Below are 18,946 nucleotides of genomic sequence, written 5' to 3'. Positions count from 1 at the left end.
AAGGGGACAGAGATCACCTCCACACTCAAGCCACCTCACAGTAGATAAGTGGCAGGGTCAACTCTCACACACTCACACCCTCAGGGCACAGATCACCCATGACCTTGCTACTAAGGCCAGAAATCTGTTGGGGCACACAAAAGGGCTATTCCTGCTGATTCAAAGCTGAAGGATCTCCATGGCACAAGACAACAAGATAACCAGCAGGACTCCAGTTGCAGGCCCAATATTGATGTTATGACAGAAGCCAAAACCTCAGACCAGACACATGACTCATTGGAACAAACATTTGCAAGTGAAGATGTGTGAACAGAGAGGTATACCGTGTGACACACTGTGAGACACTATGACTTCTGTGACAGATGTTTTTATGCGTTGTTTTGTGTGTGCGTGTGTGTGTGTGTGTGTGTGTGTGTTTGTGTGTGTATGTGTGTTGTTGTTTTTTTAATTTGAGGGGAGGTTGCAAGGGCAGAGGGTAGATACAGGGGGATGGAAAAATGAGTAGAACTGGGGTGTATGATGTGAAACTCAATGAATCAATTAAAAGGAGAGAGAGAGAGAGAAAGAGAGAGAGAGAGAGAGAGAGAGAGAGAGAGAGAGAGAGAGAGAGATTTTTAGGAAATGCTTGAGCCAAATGTTCTCAAAATATGAAAATGTCTAAGAAACATCTCAAAAAAGTTTGTTATCCCTAACTATTAAAGAAATAAAAAAATCAAAACATCTCTGAGATTTTATCTTATCCCAGCCATAATGTCAAAGATCAGCAAAAAATACCAACAACAAATGCTAGAGGGGATACGAAGAACAGGAAAAAATCTTCATTCACTGTTAGTGGGAATACAAATTGATCCAATTACTCTGGAAATCAGAGTGGAGAATACTCAAGAGGCTAAAAATGAATCCACCATATGATCTAGCTACACTATCATCACATATATCCAAAGGACACAACTCCACAGATAACCTGCTCAGCCATGTTCTTTGCTGCTCTCTTCACAGTAGTTACGAAACAAAAGGAAGATAAATGCCTTTCAACCAATGAATAGACCATAAAGATGTGGAATATATACACTGTGGGATACTACTCAGCTATAAGGAAAATAAAATCATGACATTTATAAGTACAATTCCTGGAATAACTGCAGAAACTAGTTAAGTTAAAAAGGACTATGGCAGGAGTTAAGGTGTAGGTAAGAAATAGAGGGTATTAGCAGGGTACAAGTGATCTGATGAGGGAAATGGAAAAAATGGGAGGACTCTAACTAAGAAGGGAGATATATAGATATAGATATGGAAAGAGGAAGGTAAAATAACAGTAATAATGTCTGAAAAGTCTTAAGAATCATACTATTAACTATCTACCTAAACCATTTATAATATGCAAGTTATAAAGGACAACTTTTAATTGGGTCTGGCTTACAGGTTTAGAAGTTCAGTCCATTATCATCAAGGTGGGAGCTTGGCAGCATCCAGGCAGGCATGGTGAGGAGGAACTGAGAGTTCTATATCTTTATCTGAAGGCTGCTAGCAGAATACTCCCTTCCAGGCAGCTAGGATAAGGGTCTTAAAGCCCACACCCACAGTGACATACCTACTCCAACAGGGCCACGCCTACTAATAATGCCACTCCCTGGATTGAGCACTTACGAACCATAACAGGTCTCTATGCCATGAAGTAAGAGTATTGCTTCTCTTCCCCTAGTATGTAAGAGTAACTTTTATTCACAGGAGGTAATTGTCATCTTGGAGGCTTATTGCCTGTGTCTACTAACCTAGGAGGCCTAGTCCTGGAAGCTTCTAGCTTCTATATTCAAAACTCCTCTCCACTCTGAGTCAATATGGCTTCTCTCAGATTCTCCTTAATTTCTCTGCTAGGCCTGAAACTAACTTTGGCAATATGTTCTAAACTTCTGGCTCTTTCTCATTCGCTGGCTCATTCTATCTTTACCTGTATCTAGCTTGTTTTTGTACAAGTGGCCCAGTAAAACTGTCCTCCCTGCCTCTGCACTGTTCCTCAAGTAGCTTCCCTTTTCTCTCCTTTTCTCATGAGAGTTGGGCATATAATATTCTGTCAGATCTTTCTCCGATTTGTCACTTTGTCTGCCACTCAATTAGACATCTTTCAAATATTGTTGCTTCCTTCTACAAACTACCGTTACCTTCATTGTTTGGGGTTAAAATTGTGTACAAAGGGCATATCTGTATTCCAGCTAGAGGGATTAAGATGAGTGCTAAGGTTGAGCCACACATCTAGAAACAGATTTTTCCAGTAAGCAACACAATCTCGAGGTTCACTGTGTGATCAAATATCCTGTAACACTAGAGAGATTTCATCATATATGAGAAGATCAAGGAAGACCTTCATGCCTTTCCCACAGAAGCTCATCTTTCCCAAGCCTATGCCTAGACTTTCTTCATGCCCACCCAGTATAGTGCCTGAAATGAGTGTAGGCTCTTCTTATGGCTGAGATTCTCTGAAAATCTCCATTCTCATGACACGAAGCTCAACCTTGGGCAATTTGTTGGCATTTTAACTTAATTATAATTTATGGGTTGTCTAGTATTCACTACCTGCCCCACATAGAAAACATTTCCATCTCCACACTCTCTAATGATGTTTGTCTTTCCTTAGATTTTTGTTGTGTGCTTGGACTGCAACCTCAGCTCTCTGGGTGGAATCTAAAAAAAAATACTGTGATCTTTGCAAATGACCTAACATTTTTATATTGGAAGAACAGTCTATCCTGGGAAAGAGAACACCAAGTAATAATAGCAAGTGGTCATCCCTGAAGGTATACATACATGTAATATTGTATACATTGAGCAGGTTGTATTTGTGTATGTATATAGATATACATATATGCTTATAGCAACAATTGATGAAAAAAGGGGCCATGTATTAAAAAGAACGCAAGGAATGGTACATGGGAGGGTATAGAGAGAAGAAAGAAAATAGGGAAATAGTATTATTATATTATAATATCAAAATAGAATATGTGATGAAAATAGAACAGCCACAAGCTTTTGGTAACTTTCTGAAACCTGAGCAAAATCATATTTATTTATTTTTCAACAATCTTTCTTTTTAATTCTTTTATTGAGTCTTTGGGAATTTCACATTATCTACACCAATATCACTCATTTCTTAGTACTAAAATATCTACCCTCTACCCTTGTAACCTCCTCTCCAAAAGAAAATTTTAAAAATTAAAATTAAAAAGATATCACCAACCTTCTTCTCTATCAACTGAGGCTCCTTTCACACCAGCCACAGCTGTCACCTCTCCAATCCTGCCACACTTACAGCCTCAACTTCTATGTAGAGAAGAATAACAGCCCAACCCTTAGATAAAACAATAATTTAATTAATTATAACCTTTTATACATTGTTCCAGTTATTTTTTGTGTGTTTTTCCTTTCCTAATACAATAAGATGATGAGGCTGTAAACTGCTGTCCTCGGGTTGCTCAGTCTGGTTCAAGAAGCAGCATTAAGATTCTTCAGGAAAATGCTTTTTAAATGAATTGACTTCACTCCACACTTTTTGTCTCAGTTTTTGGCTTTGCAGCCTTAATAACCTGGGAAGGAAAGAAAGTTGAAGACTGAAATATTGTTGATCAATTAATTAACTATCCTATACTTCCATTTACTGTGTTCTCCTGAAATGTGCTTTTCTTCTCATCAAATCTCCTCCCCTTCCCTCCATGTCCACTCTTAATTCTTTCACTCTTGGATGACTTTTCTGAACTATGTCTGCTCCGAACACACATACCTACCTAAGAAGGAAGTCTATGAAGACTTCTCAGGTCCTGATCTAATGACAATCTATATAAACACAGTTGAACGGTGAGGAAGAGAGGAAAGCATCAGTGGGGCCATCAGTATGGGGGATGTGATAGCTGACTTCGATGCTCTGGACTATGACAGATGCAAAGATGGTTGCCCTGGCTCATACATTTGTTGTCAGGGTGTTTTATTGTCTGATTTGACTTTTAACTGCATTTGCCAGAATGATGTGTGCAACTTTGAACAAGCTGCCTTCATTAGATTTAGACTGTATTCAAGAAACTTATTGTGGAGTTTTTTCAGAGAGATGGTGGAGGAGATTGTGTGTGTGTGTGTGTGTGTGTGTGTGTGTGTGTGTGTGTGTGCTTTTTTGTGCATGGCTTTGTAATTGTGTATCTGGGATATGTATTTTCTAAAGAGAGGCTCCTCAGGTCTGTGAGATGACAAGGCACCACATATCAGCTCTTCTCTGTCATATCCTGTTAACTGGCTTTCTGTCAGACAACATAAAACAATATCCTCTTTTGAGAACTTCCATACCTTAAAGAAGCTACAAGGTCCAGATTTCAACTGAATTTTCTCTCCATTTCTTGACACCTCAAAGAATGTGAGCCTAACCTTGTCTCCTTCCTCGCATATTGCTTGGCTCTGGTTTCCAAGCAGCAGTACATCCATTGTGTCTGTTCTATCGTGTATGCCACACAGTACTCTACCTTTATGCTCTGTTATCTGTGAAAGGAAAATACGAATCAAGTCCTGCTGAGGTGACTACAGAAGAACAGCACATAAATCAGTTATCAGAGAAGACAGGAGCAGCTTTCCAAAAGAAATATAAGGAATAATTCCTGCTTCCAAACTAACAGGCTTCTACCTAACAGATACTAGCAAATCTCAGTGGAGGGGTGGAAGAATTTTATTAAAAGCATGTTGCCCTTTGTGTCTTTCTTTCTTAGTCCCAAGCTCTTTTCCTTTGGGAGGCCAGGATAGCTCACAGAAACAACTAGTAGCCAGGGAAGATGGGGCTTCTCCAGGGCTAGCACACAGGAGGAAGTTACCAGAAAGGAACACCTTGTGGTTAGGAGGAGAGTCACTTAAGGAAACAAGTACAGAGAACAAACAATGAAAGCCCTAGTGAAGAAATTAAACGTTAAAAACTCAACCATGAATAAAGTATCATTCCCAGTCAAGTCCAGATTAGAAGGAGACCAGACACTGGCCAGTTATTCAAAATATCAGTACTTAAATCTTAGTTTTGTTCACTAAATGAGTACACATTAATGGGTAATTGATCAAATGGAAGGCTCAAAACTGAGGGGGGAGATGGGCTGTTTTTATGCTTTAATTTTCCAAGGAGGACAATTTCCTCCTGTCTCCTTTTCTGACAAACTAGAGATGCCATCCCGGTTACTAGGTGCAGAAATCAGCAGATTTCCTGTGGTTCTTCAGTATCTGTCTTAGGTCAGAAAAGTGTTCATACAAGACTAGTATTTTTTTTTCCTAATTACTGGTTTGAATGAAAATGGTCCCCACAGGATCTGGTTTGAATGAAAATGGTCCCCACAGGATCATAGGGAGTGGTCGGATTTGAAAGGACTAAGATATTGTTGGCGCAGGAGCGACTCTGTCGGAGAAAAGGTTACTAGGGGTGGGCCTTGATGTTTCCGAAGCTCAAGTCAGGTTCCCCACCGCCTCTCCCCTCTCTTTTCCTCCCTCTCCCTCTCCCCCTCCCCCTTCCCCCCACCCCTGCTGTCTTCAAACCATCCCTGCACGTCAGTCCTCTGCAGAGTGCTCAAAACAAAAGCGACTTTGAATATGAATAGTACATAAGTACATACAAGCAACAAAGTGGAAGATTCCTGTGTCTATGTTTCAGATGCTACAAGGATAAAAAAGAAAACAAAAGTAATTTTAAAATCAGACTTTCAACATTAAACCTTCCTGTGTGTGGTGACATGCACTTGGGTCCCAGCACTCAAGAGGTTGAGGCTGGAAATCTCAGTGCATGCCAGACAAGACAAAGCTACACAGTAAATCCCTGTCTCAAAAAGCAAAAGAATCAAAAATACAAAATAAAATTCTGTGAGCTTTGTACACAAGTTTTGGCAAGTTATCATCCTACACATCCTTAACTTTGTAAAATTGTTTTTTTTTGTAATTGTGAAGATCATTTAAAATCAATTTTTAAATTTAATTTTAATTGTTTCAGATTTTATAGAGAGTGAAAAACATTGAAACTTAATTTCTAAAAGTTCCATTAAAGCTTAGACTAGGTGTTAAATTATTCTTACTGATCAATATAAAATTGCATATAGGAACTTACCTTCTGGACTTTAAACAGCCCATTCACAATTGTTCCACATGGCTGAGTTTTCAGTTTACTTATCTTAGGAGTTTCTCTAGCTCTCTTAATAATGTTATTTGGGACACAGACTTCATGGTTAGATTCAGCATCAACCACAACTGAGGAACTGGTAACCTCTATGAAGTTACTGTGCCAAAGGTAGTTTGATATTTTTATTGTTTTCTTTGGGATAAATTTATCTTTGAACTGTGAATTTAAAACTTTTACAAAGAAAAATTCTGTCTCTGTGGCCACTGTTGCATGGAAGATCTCTTGTTTTCCTTCCTGGGTCTCACACTCAAAGGGACTTATAGCTTTCAGCACCATGACTGTCAGTGGATCTTTCTGTAAATCTTCTCTGATGGCTTCTTGTTCTGCCACCATCTGTTTCTTCTGAGGCTGTGACAAGAGAGAAAAGATGTGAGCTATGGATCCACACTTACTCATCTGCAGTAAAACCCCAGAAAGAAAGAAGCTGAATTGAAGAGAAAATGAAGATGTTAGGAAGAGGTTACAGACTTGAGGCTATCTAGATTGAAAGAACATCAAAGGAATGTTTTACGCTCTGTATTCAGATGGGGCAGTGTTCCTGGCTCTGGAGACAAAATTCCTGAATCAGAATCCTTCTTTGTTATGAAAAGAGTGTGTCAAAAACCTGAATCATTGCCAGGGACTGAATCTGATTCTGTCTTCTTGTGATTCTATTACAGCATAATTTTCCCTCAAACACTGAGCATTTATTTGACTCTTGTATAAGGGTGAGGCAGCTCACTGATGTGCAGAGAGCTCCTGAACATTTCCAGGAATATTCCCAGGCATAACAAAAATACAGATCATTAAATATGAGCAAAGAAAGAGATTCTATAAAGAAATTAAAAAGAAATTAAAAAACAGAATCAACTCTACCTTTGTAAGTTTACTCTAAGAAGAGTGACTTATTCTTAGAACAAATAAATTCTTATCTTGCTTTTATGTTCTTACAAAGAACATAATTAAGAACTTAATTAAGAAAGTGAGAGCAATAGAAGACAGCGTTTATGTGCACAGGAATGTGCATGTCTGTGCTTTGTCCATGCATGTATGTTTCAGAAGCACATATATTAAGGCTTACACAAAAATTACATATTATCACTTACAGTTATACCTCATCAAAATCATTTAAATTCCAAAAATGGATTTTGTCAAATAAAGTCTAATAGCACAATATACAAAAAAGTTAAATGTTTTATAGAAATAATGTAACAAACTATTTTAGTTGATTTAACAAAGGATAAAGTATAATGCATTTTTTTATTAGATAAATGCAAAAATAACCCACATAAACACACTACTGGGATATAGCTATTGATAAATGATCTTTTCTCTACACACTAAGATTGTAATTTTATTCTCTTCTTGTTTTTGTTCTTCCAAATTAAGAAATTAAAAACAGTAAGAGACTGTGTATGTGCACATGTCTGTGTGTGGCTGTGTGTTTGTTCATGCATGTGTATGTGTTAGAAGCAATACTGTTTTAAAAGCAATTAACAATCCATAACCAAATGGAGACCCTGAGAAACAGAGGCACAGAAGAGTATGTTTTGAATTGGATCTCTGGGAGACCTTAGGATGTGAGCCCATGAGTTCATTTAATGAACAGTATCCCAGTCTCAATTTGATCCAAAGCAGGAAAGTGTCAAGTTCACTGAGAAGTATTTTAGTTTTCTTCAGTCCTAGGCATTTTTATTGGATTTTCCCGAGATTATACAATATGCATTTTTATGTCTGCTTACTAAAATGTAACATTTAAACTTGAGTATTGTTTTCTTGACAATTCTGGAAATTTCTGAGTCAAACACAGAAGAAATGGGTGTGTGTTCTAAAAAGAATGGTGTACATACCCTAAGCTGATTCCTCTATAAAGTTATGTGACACTTTCTTTACAGAAAATGAAATTACAGATGTGTGGAGGATTTTATGGTGGATCCTGACATGCTGCTTTGTCAGGACTAAGGGCCAGGGAATCTCTTCCAGTTTTAGTCCCTCTGCTACAAAGAGCCACTCCACCACAATAAGAGAAGGCACATAGTGACTAAAGGGACTGGCTTTTCCAACCACATTGCAGCAATCCTGAAGGGCATTCTTAGCTCCAAAGTCTCCTGTGTGACAGGTTGAACTCTTTTCTGAAATTCCATTGAACTAAAAACTCTCCCCATTCCCTCTCATCCTAAACCTCATCACAAGAACTAATGCTGAAAGCACCGTGAAATATACTCACTGAAAAAGGTCCCAGCAGAGTTTTCATCAAATAGAGATTAACATAGCAACACGGCAGAAATTAGAAACTTCTTGGGCATGGACACTGATGAATTGGAGTGTCTTTTCTTTTTCTAATGCAGACATATTTTTCCTATGATAGCCTTGATTTCTTGATTTGTATTTCTTGATTTCTGAGACAAAGAGCAGAAGGCTTCCTGTGCTAGATGAGAGGGATAGTGACAACAGGAGTGGCACTAGCCTACCTTAGCTTGAGGACAGACTTTTGTAGTAGAGTGTTCCTTGAAGTTTTTGTCACTGCAAGTGGCAGAGGCAACAGAACATTTTTCAGCTTGACTTCTATTTTCTACCTTCTGTGTTCCTTTCTTCTTTGTATTTGTCATGTATTTACTTTCAGCTGAAGAAAAAAGGAGAAAAAGGAGGATAAGGAGGAGGAGGAAGAGAAGGAGGAGGAGGAGGAGGAGGAGGAGGAGGAGGAGGAGGAGGAGAAGAAGAAGAAGAAGAAGAAGAAGAAGAAGAAGAAGAAGAAGAAGAAGAAGAAACAGACACATTAAAATCTATGAGTAAGCATGGCTGAGAACTAGAATTCTCATTAGCATTCTAATTTTAATTACAATATCATTAAAATATCATTAACTTTCACGAAGAAAATTAGAAGGGAGACGGTGGTAGGGTGATGGACTAGGAGTTTTCTGTCTTTGGGTCCTCACAAGAATATAAAACATGAATATCCACAGATAAGGCTCTTTGGGAAAATCTCCGAATGCAACAGAGGTGCCATCTAGAACATTAAGACTGAGAAAAGCAACTCTAGAGGTTGAGAGGAATGTTTTCATTTTTAACCATGTTATCTACCTCTCAAAATGGGATAGTACTGTGTAGAGAGAATCCCATGGCCCTCCCCCACCTATGGTGAGGATAAAGGGCAGGGAGTAAGCATGTGGCACCCCAGCATTATGTAGGCATTATAGATGGCTCATTCTTACCTCATCCCATGAGAAATACTGAGTACACGGGCAAGACTGGAATAATGGGGGTTCAATTAGAAATAAACAAAATGAAGTGGGTCTTACTGTGACCAATACATGTTCAGCCTTATGGAGTCACCCAATCACACAGAATATCCAAATACACTTTTAAGAGGCTCACATAACAGACCTGTTGGCTTTGAATCATAGTCAACTTTCCACTCATCTTACTATTCTGTAAAAGGCTTGAGACTTTCTGGGTGAGGGTATACACATATGCACATATATGGAGCACAGCATCCAAATTTGCCTGACCTCCACTGTAGAATGCTGACTCCACCCAACCTATGAGCAAAGTATCAGGCTTCCTGAAGACTATAGGTAGTCTCATGCACACAGATGCCTTTGAAATTAACCATCTGATCTTGCTAGACACAGCCTATTGAGAAAATCACCCCACTCAGCTCCAGTGTTTAAAAATAAAGGCTTCGTGTTAAAGGCAAGTGTGTCCAATGTTTCTTTGGCAGAGCATGTGGTCTCCTCAAACCTAGTGACCAAGAAGTGATAGGACTGGGATGAGTTTTGAGCTAAGCCTGTGACTCAGGTGAGCCCAAACTGGGGGAAAAGTCTGAGATTTTATTTTATATATGGACGTGTGGTGTGTAGTATGTGGCATGGTGTGTGTGTGTGTGTGTGTGTGTGTGTGTGTGTGTAGTCTCAGGCCATGCCCATTCCAAGTAACCCAGCAGCAGCATCCTTCCCATCCTTAGAACCCTAAGGCCATGCACAAATAGAGAATCCAAGTAGCGATGCTGCCCATTTAAGACCTAATTTAATTAGAGATGACCAAAGACTCTAGCCAGCAGCTCTACTGGTCTGTTAAGCCCAGTTAGTGATCCTACTAAACCATGCAGTGTAGCTAATATTTTTATTTGACTACAGTACACAGGCAGCAGCCTGGTCTAATCAGAGAGCCTGAGAACAAGGTATGTCCTTGTAATTGATACCAGCTGACATATGCAAAGCACAGCCTGGGTTAAAGAATAAGCGGAAGTGAAGAGGTAGTGAAAGAGAATTAGAACAAGGACGCCCCCCCCCCCCCCAAAAAAAAGTCACTGCTTTCTTTTCCTCAAATGTGGAGACACCAATCCTTTATTTTATTCTGAAAAGGAAACCTTTTGCCCTAATTTTTAAGTGACCATCTATTAATATGATCAGTGCTTAATTACTTAAGGAACTTATAGGGAAAGATGTGGTAAGAACCTTTATAGATGTGGTTTCTCACAGAATCTTAACCATTCAGGAATGTTCATGGATTTAATTTTGTTAGAAATCAAATCATTTAATGTATATGGCTAACAGTCATCACATAATAAGTATTCTGTCACTCTATTTCAGACAACAGAAAGGACCTGAGTCTTGGCCAGAAATCCTATAGGGCCCTTTATTCTCTTAGGCAGGTCTAACCTATGGTCTGTGAATCACATGTACCCAGGATAGCTCTGAATGCAGCCTAATGCAAAACTATAAGCTTACTAGATTTTTGGTTACGTTTTAACTCCATTGTGCTGTTATGGTGTATAAACTTAGAAAATGACAGTGGCATGTCACTAATTTCAAAATGACTAAATATGTTGGCAAGAAGTTCAACTGGTCTTCCAATAGTTATTCTATGAAATTTTTCTTTATTTTTTTATAAATGTGCACATAAGAACATCCAGCTTCTATTGACAGTACAGGAGAGGAGAAAGCAGAGTTAGTGGAGCCCAAGGGAATAAACACGTCATCCTATTCCATCCTGTCAATCTTTGACCTTCTTTTAAAAAATGTCATTCACAGTGTCGTGTGGAAATACTTGGAAAAGTGTCATCTTCCTGATAGATACCTCTTGTTTTATTTAATAATTCAATGAACACTTTTCATCTAGCTAATATCATTGTCCTTAGAGAATTTGCTTAGATTTCCTTGACTTTGTAATACTTATTTGCCCTTATAATTTTTCACCTGTTCTCTTGGCTCAAGCCTCCACTAAAGGTCAGAACGCTGTTATCATTCTTTAATGACATTGTTTAATTTGTTTGGATTTCTCCCACTTTTCATGAGGCAAGATCATGACATGCTGGACATTTACCAGAATAAATACGAGGTGAAACTTCTGGGAAACAACCTAGAGATCAATGTTCTATCGCAGCCGCCACTGGCATGACTGACACAGCTGTGGTTGAGGCAGGCTTCAAGATTACTTCACGTAATGCTTCTAAACTGCAAAGGAACTAACCTGACTTCTAGGTCAGCAGTCACTCCTGAGTTTTCAACCAGATCTCAAAGTAGATCTTTTAAGCTAATCAAGCTGATAAAATCCCTCCATCGTTACAACAGTAAAATGGATGAAATATTTTTAAGTAACGGGGTTTTATATCATCCTATCCAGAAAAAAAATCATGAACTGGAATTAATTTCTGGGGTTGAGGGGATAACTAAAAGATCCTATCAGACTTGCTCAGTTGGGTTGCCAGTAGATGAACAGTGTTACTGGAGCAATGATGTGTTCTTACTGCCACCGTGTGGTCAAATGTAAGAACTACACTTTCTGTCCAATGTCAGCCACTCTTAAAAGTAATCATGATCAGGCCTTGCTCTACGTTCCTCAAAGTCATATAACATCTTATATCTGTATGTGATTTTACCCTTATTTCATCATTTAAACGGGGGAAAAATAACCCTGAGGAAGACAAGCCCTCCTGCTGCATCACACACATCTGCTCTTAACATTTTGAGCTTCTGTGTTACACAATATCCCCAAACTACTGCCTTTGGGATCTCTCATTTTAGGGATTCCCTTGATGCAGTATTCTCTTGTAGGCTCTTACTAGTTGTTTGAACACCAAGGACATGCCATTTGTTCTTAGGGAGCAATCAGGAACTTAACATGCATATAATTGGTGGAAATTGGTAGGTAGTTTATTGAATGCAAACATTACGTGCTTTATGCCCTGGAAATTCATAATATCATCTATACTGGAGATAAATAAGGAGTGGAAACTCCATGGAGTAGAAGCACAAATGCTTTCTAAAAATGACTGACTGGGACCTTGGCAGAATGGCTCAGTGTAGAAGAAGATAGTCCATCCCAAAGTTAAACAGTTCTCTGGTTTGTCTATTCAAGGATATGTTTTCTTAATGTTATAGTCAGGCCTTCAGCAAAGTGTGAAAACTTTATGTACTGTTTAATGGGACCTTTACATTAGCACCAACATACCATTTCCACGGTTTCCACAAGTAGATTGGAGAAAAAGTCTGGTGAAGAAAGCAATATTGGTGACAGCCATGACATCAGACAGACAGGCATCAGATATGGCTGAGGAATTTGTAATATGTTGTTTAGTGACTCTCGAGCAGGGAGGCAAAGGCCCCGGTGTTTGAGCAAACTAATTTCCTATAATGCAATATAAAAGGGCTTCATTTCTTTCATATCACTAAAGGGGGGCACTTATACACACCTTCTTTCTTTTTTTCTTCAAGAGCGTTTGCAATATGCATATAATTCAACTTCCGGAAAATACAAATGGCCTTCATCACTGCAGACTCTGCACCTGCACTTTGAATCAGCTGTTCGGCTAACTCAGCCCTGTCTGCAGTGTTTAGTTTGCTCCTGGCAATCTTAAACTCAGTCAAGGCAAAGTACTTGAACCGTTTCAGTTCCTCCTCTGTGATGTTATCCAGGCCAGTCAACAAGAGCATTTCTCTATATTCACCCTCCATCTCACAGATCCAGGATCAGCCTGAAAAGAAAACTCAACTGTAAGATCACAGCACTCTATGCAAGTCTACATTCAGTATATACAGAGTGAGTGGTTAATAGGAAATACCCAAGATGACAGAGCAGTAAGAGAGCATTAGGTGAAACATGAAAAATGAATCACTATGCAAGATGGTCACTAGTGTCAGATAGTGTCAGAAAAGGATACTTTCAAACAGCATGTTATAATTTAGGAATTTTTAGTGTCTATGTTCCTGTCCCCTCTAAAGCACAGGATATGGTACAGAGTGTATACTTCAGGTATACAATTTAAAACTTTAACATACATACATACATACACACACACACACACACACACACACATATATATATGTGAAGTACATTTACCAGTTCATTCACTTGAGGACCACATTTTAGAGTCCCATCTTTTCAAATTCAAGATCAGAAGATTTTTCTCCTGTGTTCTTCTCTAGAGATTTTAAAGGTTTAATTTGTATATCTATGGCCTATTCTGGATTCTTTTGTATATGGTATACAATTATACGAAGATCCTTTTGTTCGCATGGCAAGAATTTTTCCATGATTGTATGGAGAAGACCGTGTTTCTTCGTTTGCCAAAAATTCACTTTCCCAAATATGAGTTGGTCTGTTTACAAATCCTTTCCCCTGTTCTTTAGTTTATCTCTCTATTAATTTAGGATGTATGTGATATACTGAATGGGAACATTCAATAAGATGAAGATGTCAACTTTGTCAGTTAATATACAGACTACACGCAAAAATCTCAGAGAAATCTTCTAAGAATCATTATAAAATCTGCATGAAAAGGTAAGGACAAAAATATATAAAATAAGTCAAAATATTCACCAAGTAACACTGTATTTACTACCTATAAATACTTTTATAAAGACTTAATAATTAAGAAAATCAGTTGGTAAGTAGAGAAATGTCAGAATAAAATCAGAACCACATATACAAAGAAACATGGCACATAAACAATAGGAATAAATCTGAAAGAAAGAATTATCAGCAAAGAAAAGTATTCAGAATAATACATATGGAATGATAATAATTTATATTTATTTTATATCACAAAATTAATACTCATCTAGATAAAATACCTGAATAGGAATAGCAATACAGTTGAGAAACACTGTATTTTTTTCTTCACTTTACATTGAGAAAAAGGAAAACTAACTAAACAATGTACATAAAGGACATGTTAGGGAAGCAAGATTATTAAATTTCATTGAATGCATACTCTAACTTTCTTCATAAAAATACAAACAACTAAAAAGGTCCAAACTGGGACTCTATCACTTTGATTGTCCATAATGAATAAATGTCTTGTTTTCATAATATATATTTTAAAAACTCACATACCTGTGAGAATTATCAACTGTCTAGGTGAAAAGTGGTGAAAGAGATGAACAATGTGCTTCAGTGTCTGACAGTGACGTATGAGAATATCGTTGATATTGCTAGTTGACATTGGAGAGAACAAGGTAGAAGAAAATGACTAAGACAGGGGGTTCAGGAGAAGAAAATGACTGGCCAAAGACCCCAACATTTCCCACAGTGCAGACAAGGCCAATGAGCTCTATAGACTACAATTAATGAGACATTACCACCATCCTGGTAAAAACTGGGCAGGTAAGGAAGAGATCAGAGTGGCTCTGCTTACATGGGCGATGCTCTTACTCAAAGCCCAAAACTACCATAAGCATCCTTTCCAACTTAAGAAATACACCCGAAATAGCCACAGTGATAAATCTGCACCAGTGTACCAGTCGTTTGAATAATAGGGAAGAAGGAAATCTCCTCTGGCTTAGTATATGCAGTATGCTAATCACCTCAGCATGCTTTCTGCTGGTCTGTGTGAAATTTTAATCTTCCTACACCCTCTTCGATAAAAACATAATCACATTTAATTGCATTTTATATGAAAAATTAAGACACTGATTTCTCCAAAGGTTATCTATCTTATTTACATACAATTTTTCATTTTACTACATAATAAGTCTACTTAAAACGTTGTAAAGTATTTGTTGGGACCAAAATGAATTTCAGCTGTAGAGCCCTGGACTCCTATGCAGGAGGCTCTGGGCTCAACTGAAAGAACTACAAAACACACCCAGTGAAGTGTTGGTTAGTGGGTGGATTATACACGAAGGAACTGCACTCCAATCTGATTGTCAGCCTCCTGGCCAGCAATAGTAGCAGCTGCAATCTGAGAGTACAGTGCTATGCCGTGCAGAATGCATACTCAAAGTGCTCACATAGGGAGCCTGAGAGATGGAAAGAAAAAAAAAGATTTATACAATAGACTGATTTGTTTCTAAATTGGGAGGAGTGTTACCACTACATGAAAGTGCACTGTATGGAAAACCTGCAAAACACCAGCTCCGCAGCAATTGTAGCTTAAATTTGATATTCGAAGCAGAAAGACTTACCTGATATCACACAGCTTATAAAGGATGACTAGATGGCCTGATCTCAAGTCTTCTGAATCCAAGCCCTCTGCTCTGTCTTTTGCCAACTGCCTTTGTATTATTCACAGAATGTGCAATGAAACCTTTAAATTAGAAACAAAACAAAACAACAACAAAATTCTAATGTTACTGGCTCTTATTTGAAGATGCCCATTCTCTAAATACTCACATGTAACCCTCTTGAACTATTATTAATAACATAACAAATGCCATCTTTTTCTCTTGTCAAAACCATTTATCTCTCTTCACAGTGTGTCTGTGTGGGACTTCGTAAGGGTATTCTGGGTCATGGTTGGGCAGTTGCCTAGAACTCCGAGACTCTGCATGAGAACCAGCAGGAGTTCGGCGCGCCCCAAGAACCCAGGGTCCTGAAAAACAGTCTAGTCTCCATAAAACTCAGTCACGTAGCCCGGCCATTACAGCCTCTCCCAAAGTGCACAGGTAGAGGGTGTGACTAGAGGCCTCAGGGCCTAGGGATTTACATACTAATGAAGGCCAGAGGACAGAGCAAATTAAGCATGTCTCCCCAGATCCTCCCCCGATTCTCCCCAGATCCTCCCCCTTTCTCCTTCCCTATATAACTCAGGACTGCCCTGAGTTTTATGGGGCATACTTCCAGATCCATCTACCATCCGCCATGACAATAAACCCTTTTGGAACCAAGGACTTCCTCGTGTCATTGAGGCCTGCCACCACCAAAGCCTCCAGGCCGCTGGAACCTTAGACCTCCTTCTGAATGTGGGACCCGCCACAGCGTGGGAGCCTCCCCGACCCCAGTGCTGCGGCCCTCTAATTTTTCCCCATGTGTCTGAATAGCTGAAACCCACCCTCTCTATAGATATCTGCTCAACCTTCCCTACATATATGATAAAAATAGAGCTGGTCCTTTTCCTCTTTGTTACCACAAACTGTTTCCTTTTCCTCTCTGCTTGTCTAGTTAGCAATACAGTAGTTTTTGTTTGTCTTTTGGTTTATATTCTGTGCTGGGATGAAAGTGACTTGTGGGCAAGGACTCTGTTGTTCATGTCTGCAGGTCTCCGATACAACACATATTCAACAAACATTTATTGTCTGAGTAAGTGAGGTTTCTCTAACTAACAATACAGTTCTAGGCATCTTCTGGGCTGTACTCAGGGTACATTTGGTTTATCTGAGAAGCCCAGTTGAAAGATCACAGAACAAGATGGCAGCTAAATAGAGACCCCCTAGCAACCATCTTCCCAGAGGCACACAAATTCTGATTAGCTGTTCAGAGCCCAACCCACCCTCTAATACCTAAAGAAGCCACATGAGAGACCATCATGCCTTGATTTCATTTGCTAGTAAGAAAAGACACAATGAAGAGATGGGAGGGAAAGATTGTCCATGTTGACAATCCTCCAAGTTCACAAAATGTAGAGAGAGACAGAGAAAAGGAATTCAGCCCAGGCCTTAGTCTTTAAACTCAGTATCAGGCTATCATAGTGAATTATTACTGGCTGGGAGAATTCTGTAACCCTTTCCCCAGGCTAGACTGAACAACTGGAACTGTATAAGCCTCACTTCCTTTAGCTCTCCTCCTTGGATCTGGGTAGGACAGAAGGATGAGCAGAAAGGTCTCCAACTATAGGCAACATGGCCCAAATCTAGCCCAGAATTCTGCTTACTGCAGTGGGAAGTAGCAACAAACAGAACGTAAAGCCTTTTAGACCCAGGCCACATCTCACAGATGAAGCCTCCCAAAATGCACTGGAATTAAACAACCATCTGCATGCCAGTAGGACAGACTCAAGCTTGGCTAGATAGTTACCAGCCTAGAAGTAGACAAGGGACACATACCCTACTCAGATTTCATAGTTTTCTCTGCCTGTGAAACTCAGGTGTGACCCAGGTTAGTGTTGCCCTTGGTGGACAGTAGCCTTGGGCATCAGCTATCTTCAAGTTAGTATTACCAGACAGATCATCAAGCACAAATTATCAAGATCATTTGACATGGCTTACACCAAGCAGGAACTTGTACCCCACTGGGATGTCATATTTTGGTCTGTGTGTCTACTGGTATGGCATAGACCTAGGTGCATTCAGCATGAGTGAATTCACCAGAAGAAACACAGAGAAACAAGAATCCAATGCTAACTCACTGGCCACTGCCAATAGTAGACCTAGTATCCTCTTCAGGAAGTGGCTATTGAGGGATTGTAGCAAAGGAGAACACGTATTTCAGAAGCTAAGAAAAGATAATTCTTAGTGGTTTTTTTTTAAGAATCAACTGTGCCTCTTGTCTGTTTTTGTTGTAATGCCACCTAAGGTGAGGGTTACAGATGTGCCATGGGGTTAGCCATGTGGGGTAACAAGCAGAGTGACAAGGAAGGGGGGATAGAAGTTCAACCAAACTCTTGCTGTAAAAGGGCCAGAGAAATCTGATAGAAGACAGGGTAGGAAACAGGGTAGGAAATGGAGAAAGTGACTTATTCTTGCTTACTTGCTCAGTTTTCTAATATGGAAGGATTCGGACTTGTTTCCTGCTGATGAGAATGATCTAGAAGGGGCGAGCTGTGGTATAGAAGAACAAAAGGAAAATTGCTCCTGGGAATGAGCCTGAGGATGGGTCCTCTGGAGCACACCTTCTGATTCAATGGAAGCCCACTCTCCATTTCCTGAATCTGACATCTGCTGTGAGGGACAGACACCCACCTTCCTCGTGCCGAGATTTTTCAATTCTTCAAGGGTTTCCAACAGTGTTCACTTGCTGCCTACAGCTGACACCAATACACCTAGATAGACACAGACTCAAATCCTGGCTCTGCCATTTACTGGCTGTGTGACATCTGGTAAAATTACAACCTTCTAAAGTGTCCATATCCTCAAGTGTAAAATGGAGAAAAGGTGAACATCTCCATTAAATGACTACTGCTGTAATGCCATGCTACTGAATCAAGGAATTATAATAGAAGCATGTGAGAGTAATCAGTGGATCAAAGTCAGCTATTAATACAAAAGTAATAGACAGGATTCAGAGTAGTGATATTGTACAAGAAATATCAGCTTAGCCTAGGATGGAAGGTTAGAACTTGTGTTAGGAACTGGGGAAAGAAGGTGGATGGGTATTTTTCCAAAACTATGTTTTAAAAAGGCAGAAGATGAAAGGTATGAGGAAAAGTGGAGGTGCAAGCTTGGAATCTTGCAAGCTGGCTTATTGTCTTGGCTAAACCAGAAGGCTCGGGGACAGACATGTCAGGTGGGAGACTCTCAGTACTGGATGAGGGTTTAAGTCTCTAAGCTACTGGGCTACTGCCATGGGGGTACCTCAGGGACTTTGCATGAGGAACTGCAGAAAATGTCAGTCTTAGTCCTTAAATGGCTG

The 18,946-nt window shown here is 39.3% G+C and overlaps 1 protein-coding gene across 2 annotated transcripts in view; it reads right to left on the bottom strand.

The window, feature by feature from the left end:
- Positions 1–3,344: 3,344 nt before the first annotated feature.
- The window catches only part of Aim2 (absent in melanoma 2), a 35,708-nt gene continuing 20,106 nt past the window's right edge, over positions 3,345–18,946 (bottom strand). Inside the window, exons 1-7 of one of the 2 annotated variants that reach the window (XM_028784636.1) lie at positions 15,565–15,626; positions 14,495–14,592; positions 12,852–13,133; positions 8,629–8,780; positions 6,107–6,526; positions 4,327–4,515; positions 3,345–3,578 (exon numbers count right to left, since the gene is read on the bottom strand). In XM_028784636.1, the coding sequence (XP_028640469.1) occupies positions 3,531–3,578; positions 4,327–4,515; positions 6,107–6,526; positions 8,629–8,780; positions 12,852–13,113 (1,071 nt within the window). In that variant the 5' untranslated portion in view covers positions 13,114–13,133; positions 14,495–14,592; positions 15,565–15,626 and the 3' untranslated portion in view covers positions 3,345–3,530. Of the gene's footprint in view, positions 3,579–4,326; positions 4,516–6,106; positions 6,527–8,628; positions 8,781–12,851; positions 13,134–14,494; positions 14,593–15,564; positions 15,687–18,946 lie in introns of those variants that run through there. The other variant, XM_028784634.1, reaches the window with a different exon arrangement.

This window comes from Grammomys surdaster, unplaced genomic scaffold, assembly GCF_004785775.1.
Source record: "Grammomys surdaster isolate TR1022 unplaced genomic scaffold, NIH_TR_1.0 124525, whole genome shotgun sequence".
Taxonomy (NCBI): domain Eukaryota; kingdom Metazoa; phylum Chordata; class Mammalia; order Rodentia; family Muridae; genus Grammomys; species Grammomys surdaster.
This window is presented reverse-complemented; position numbering and strand designations above follow the sequence as displayed.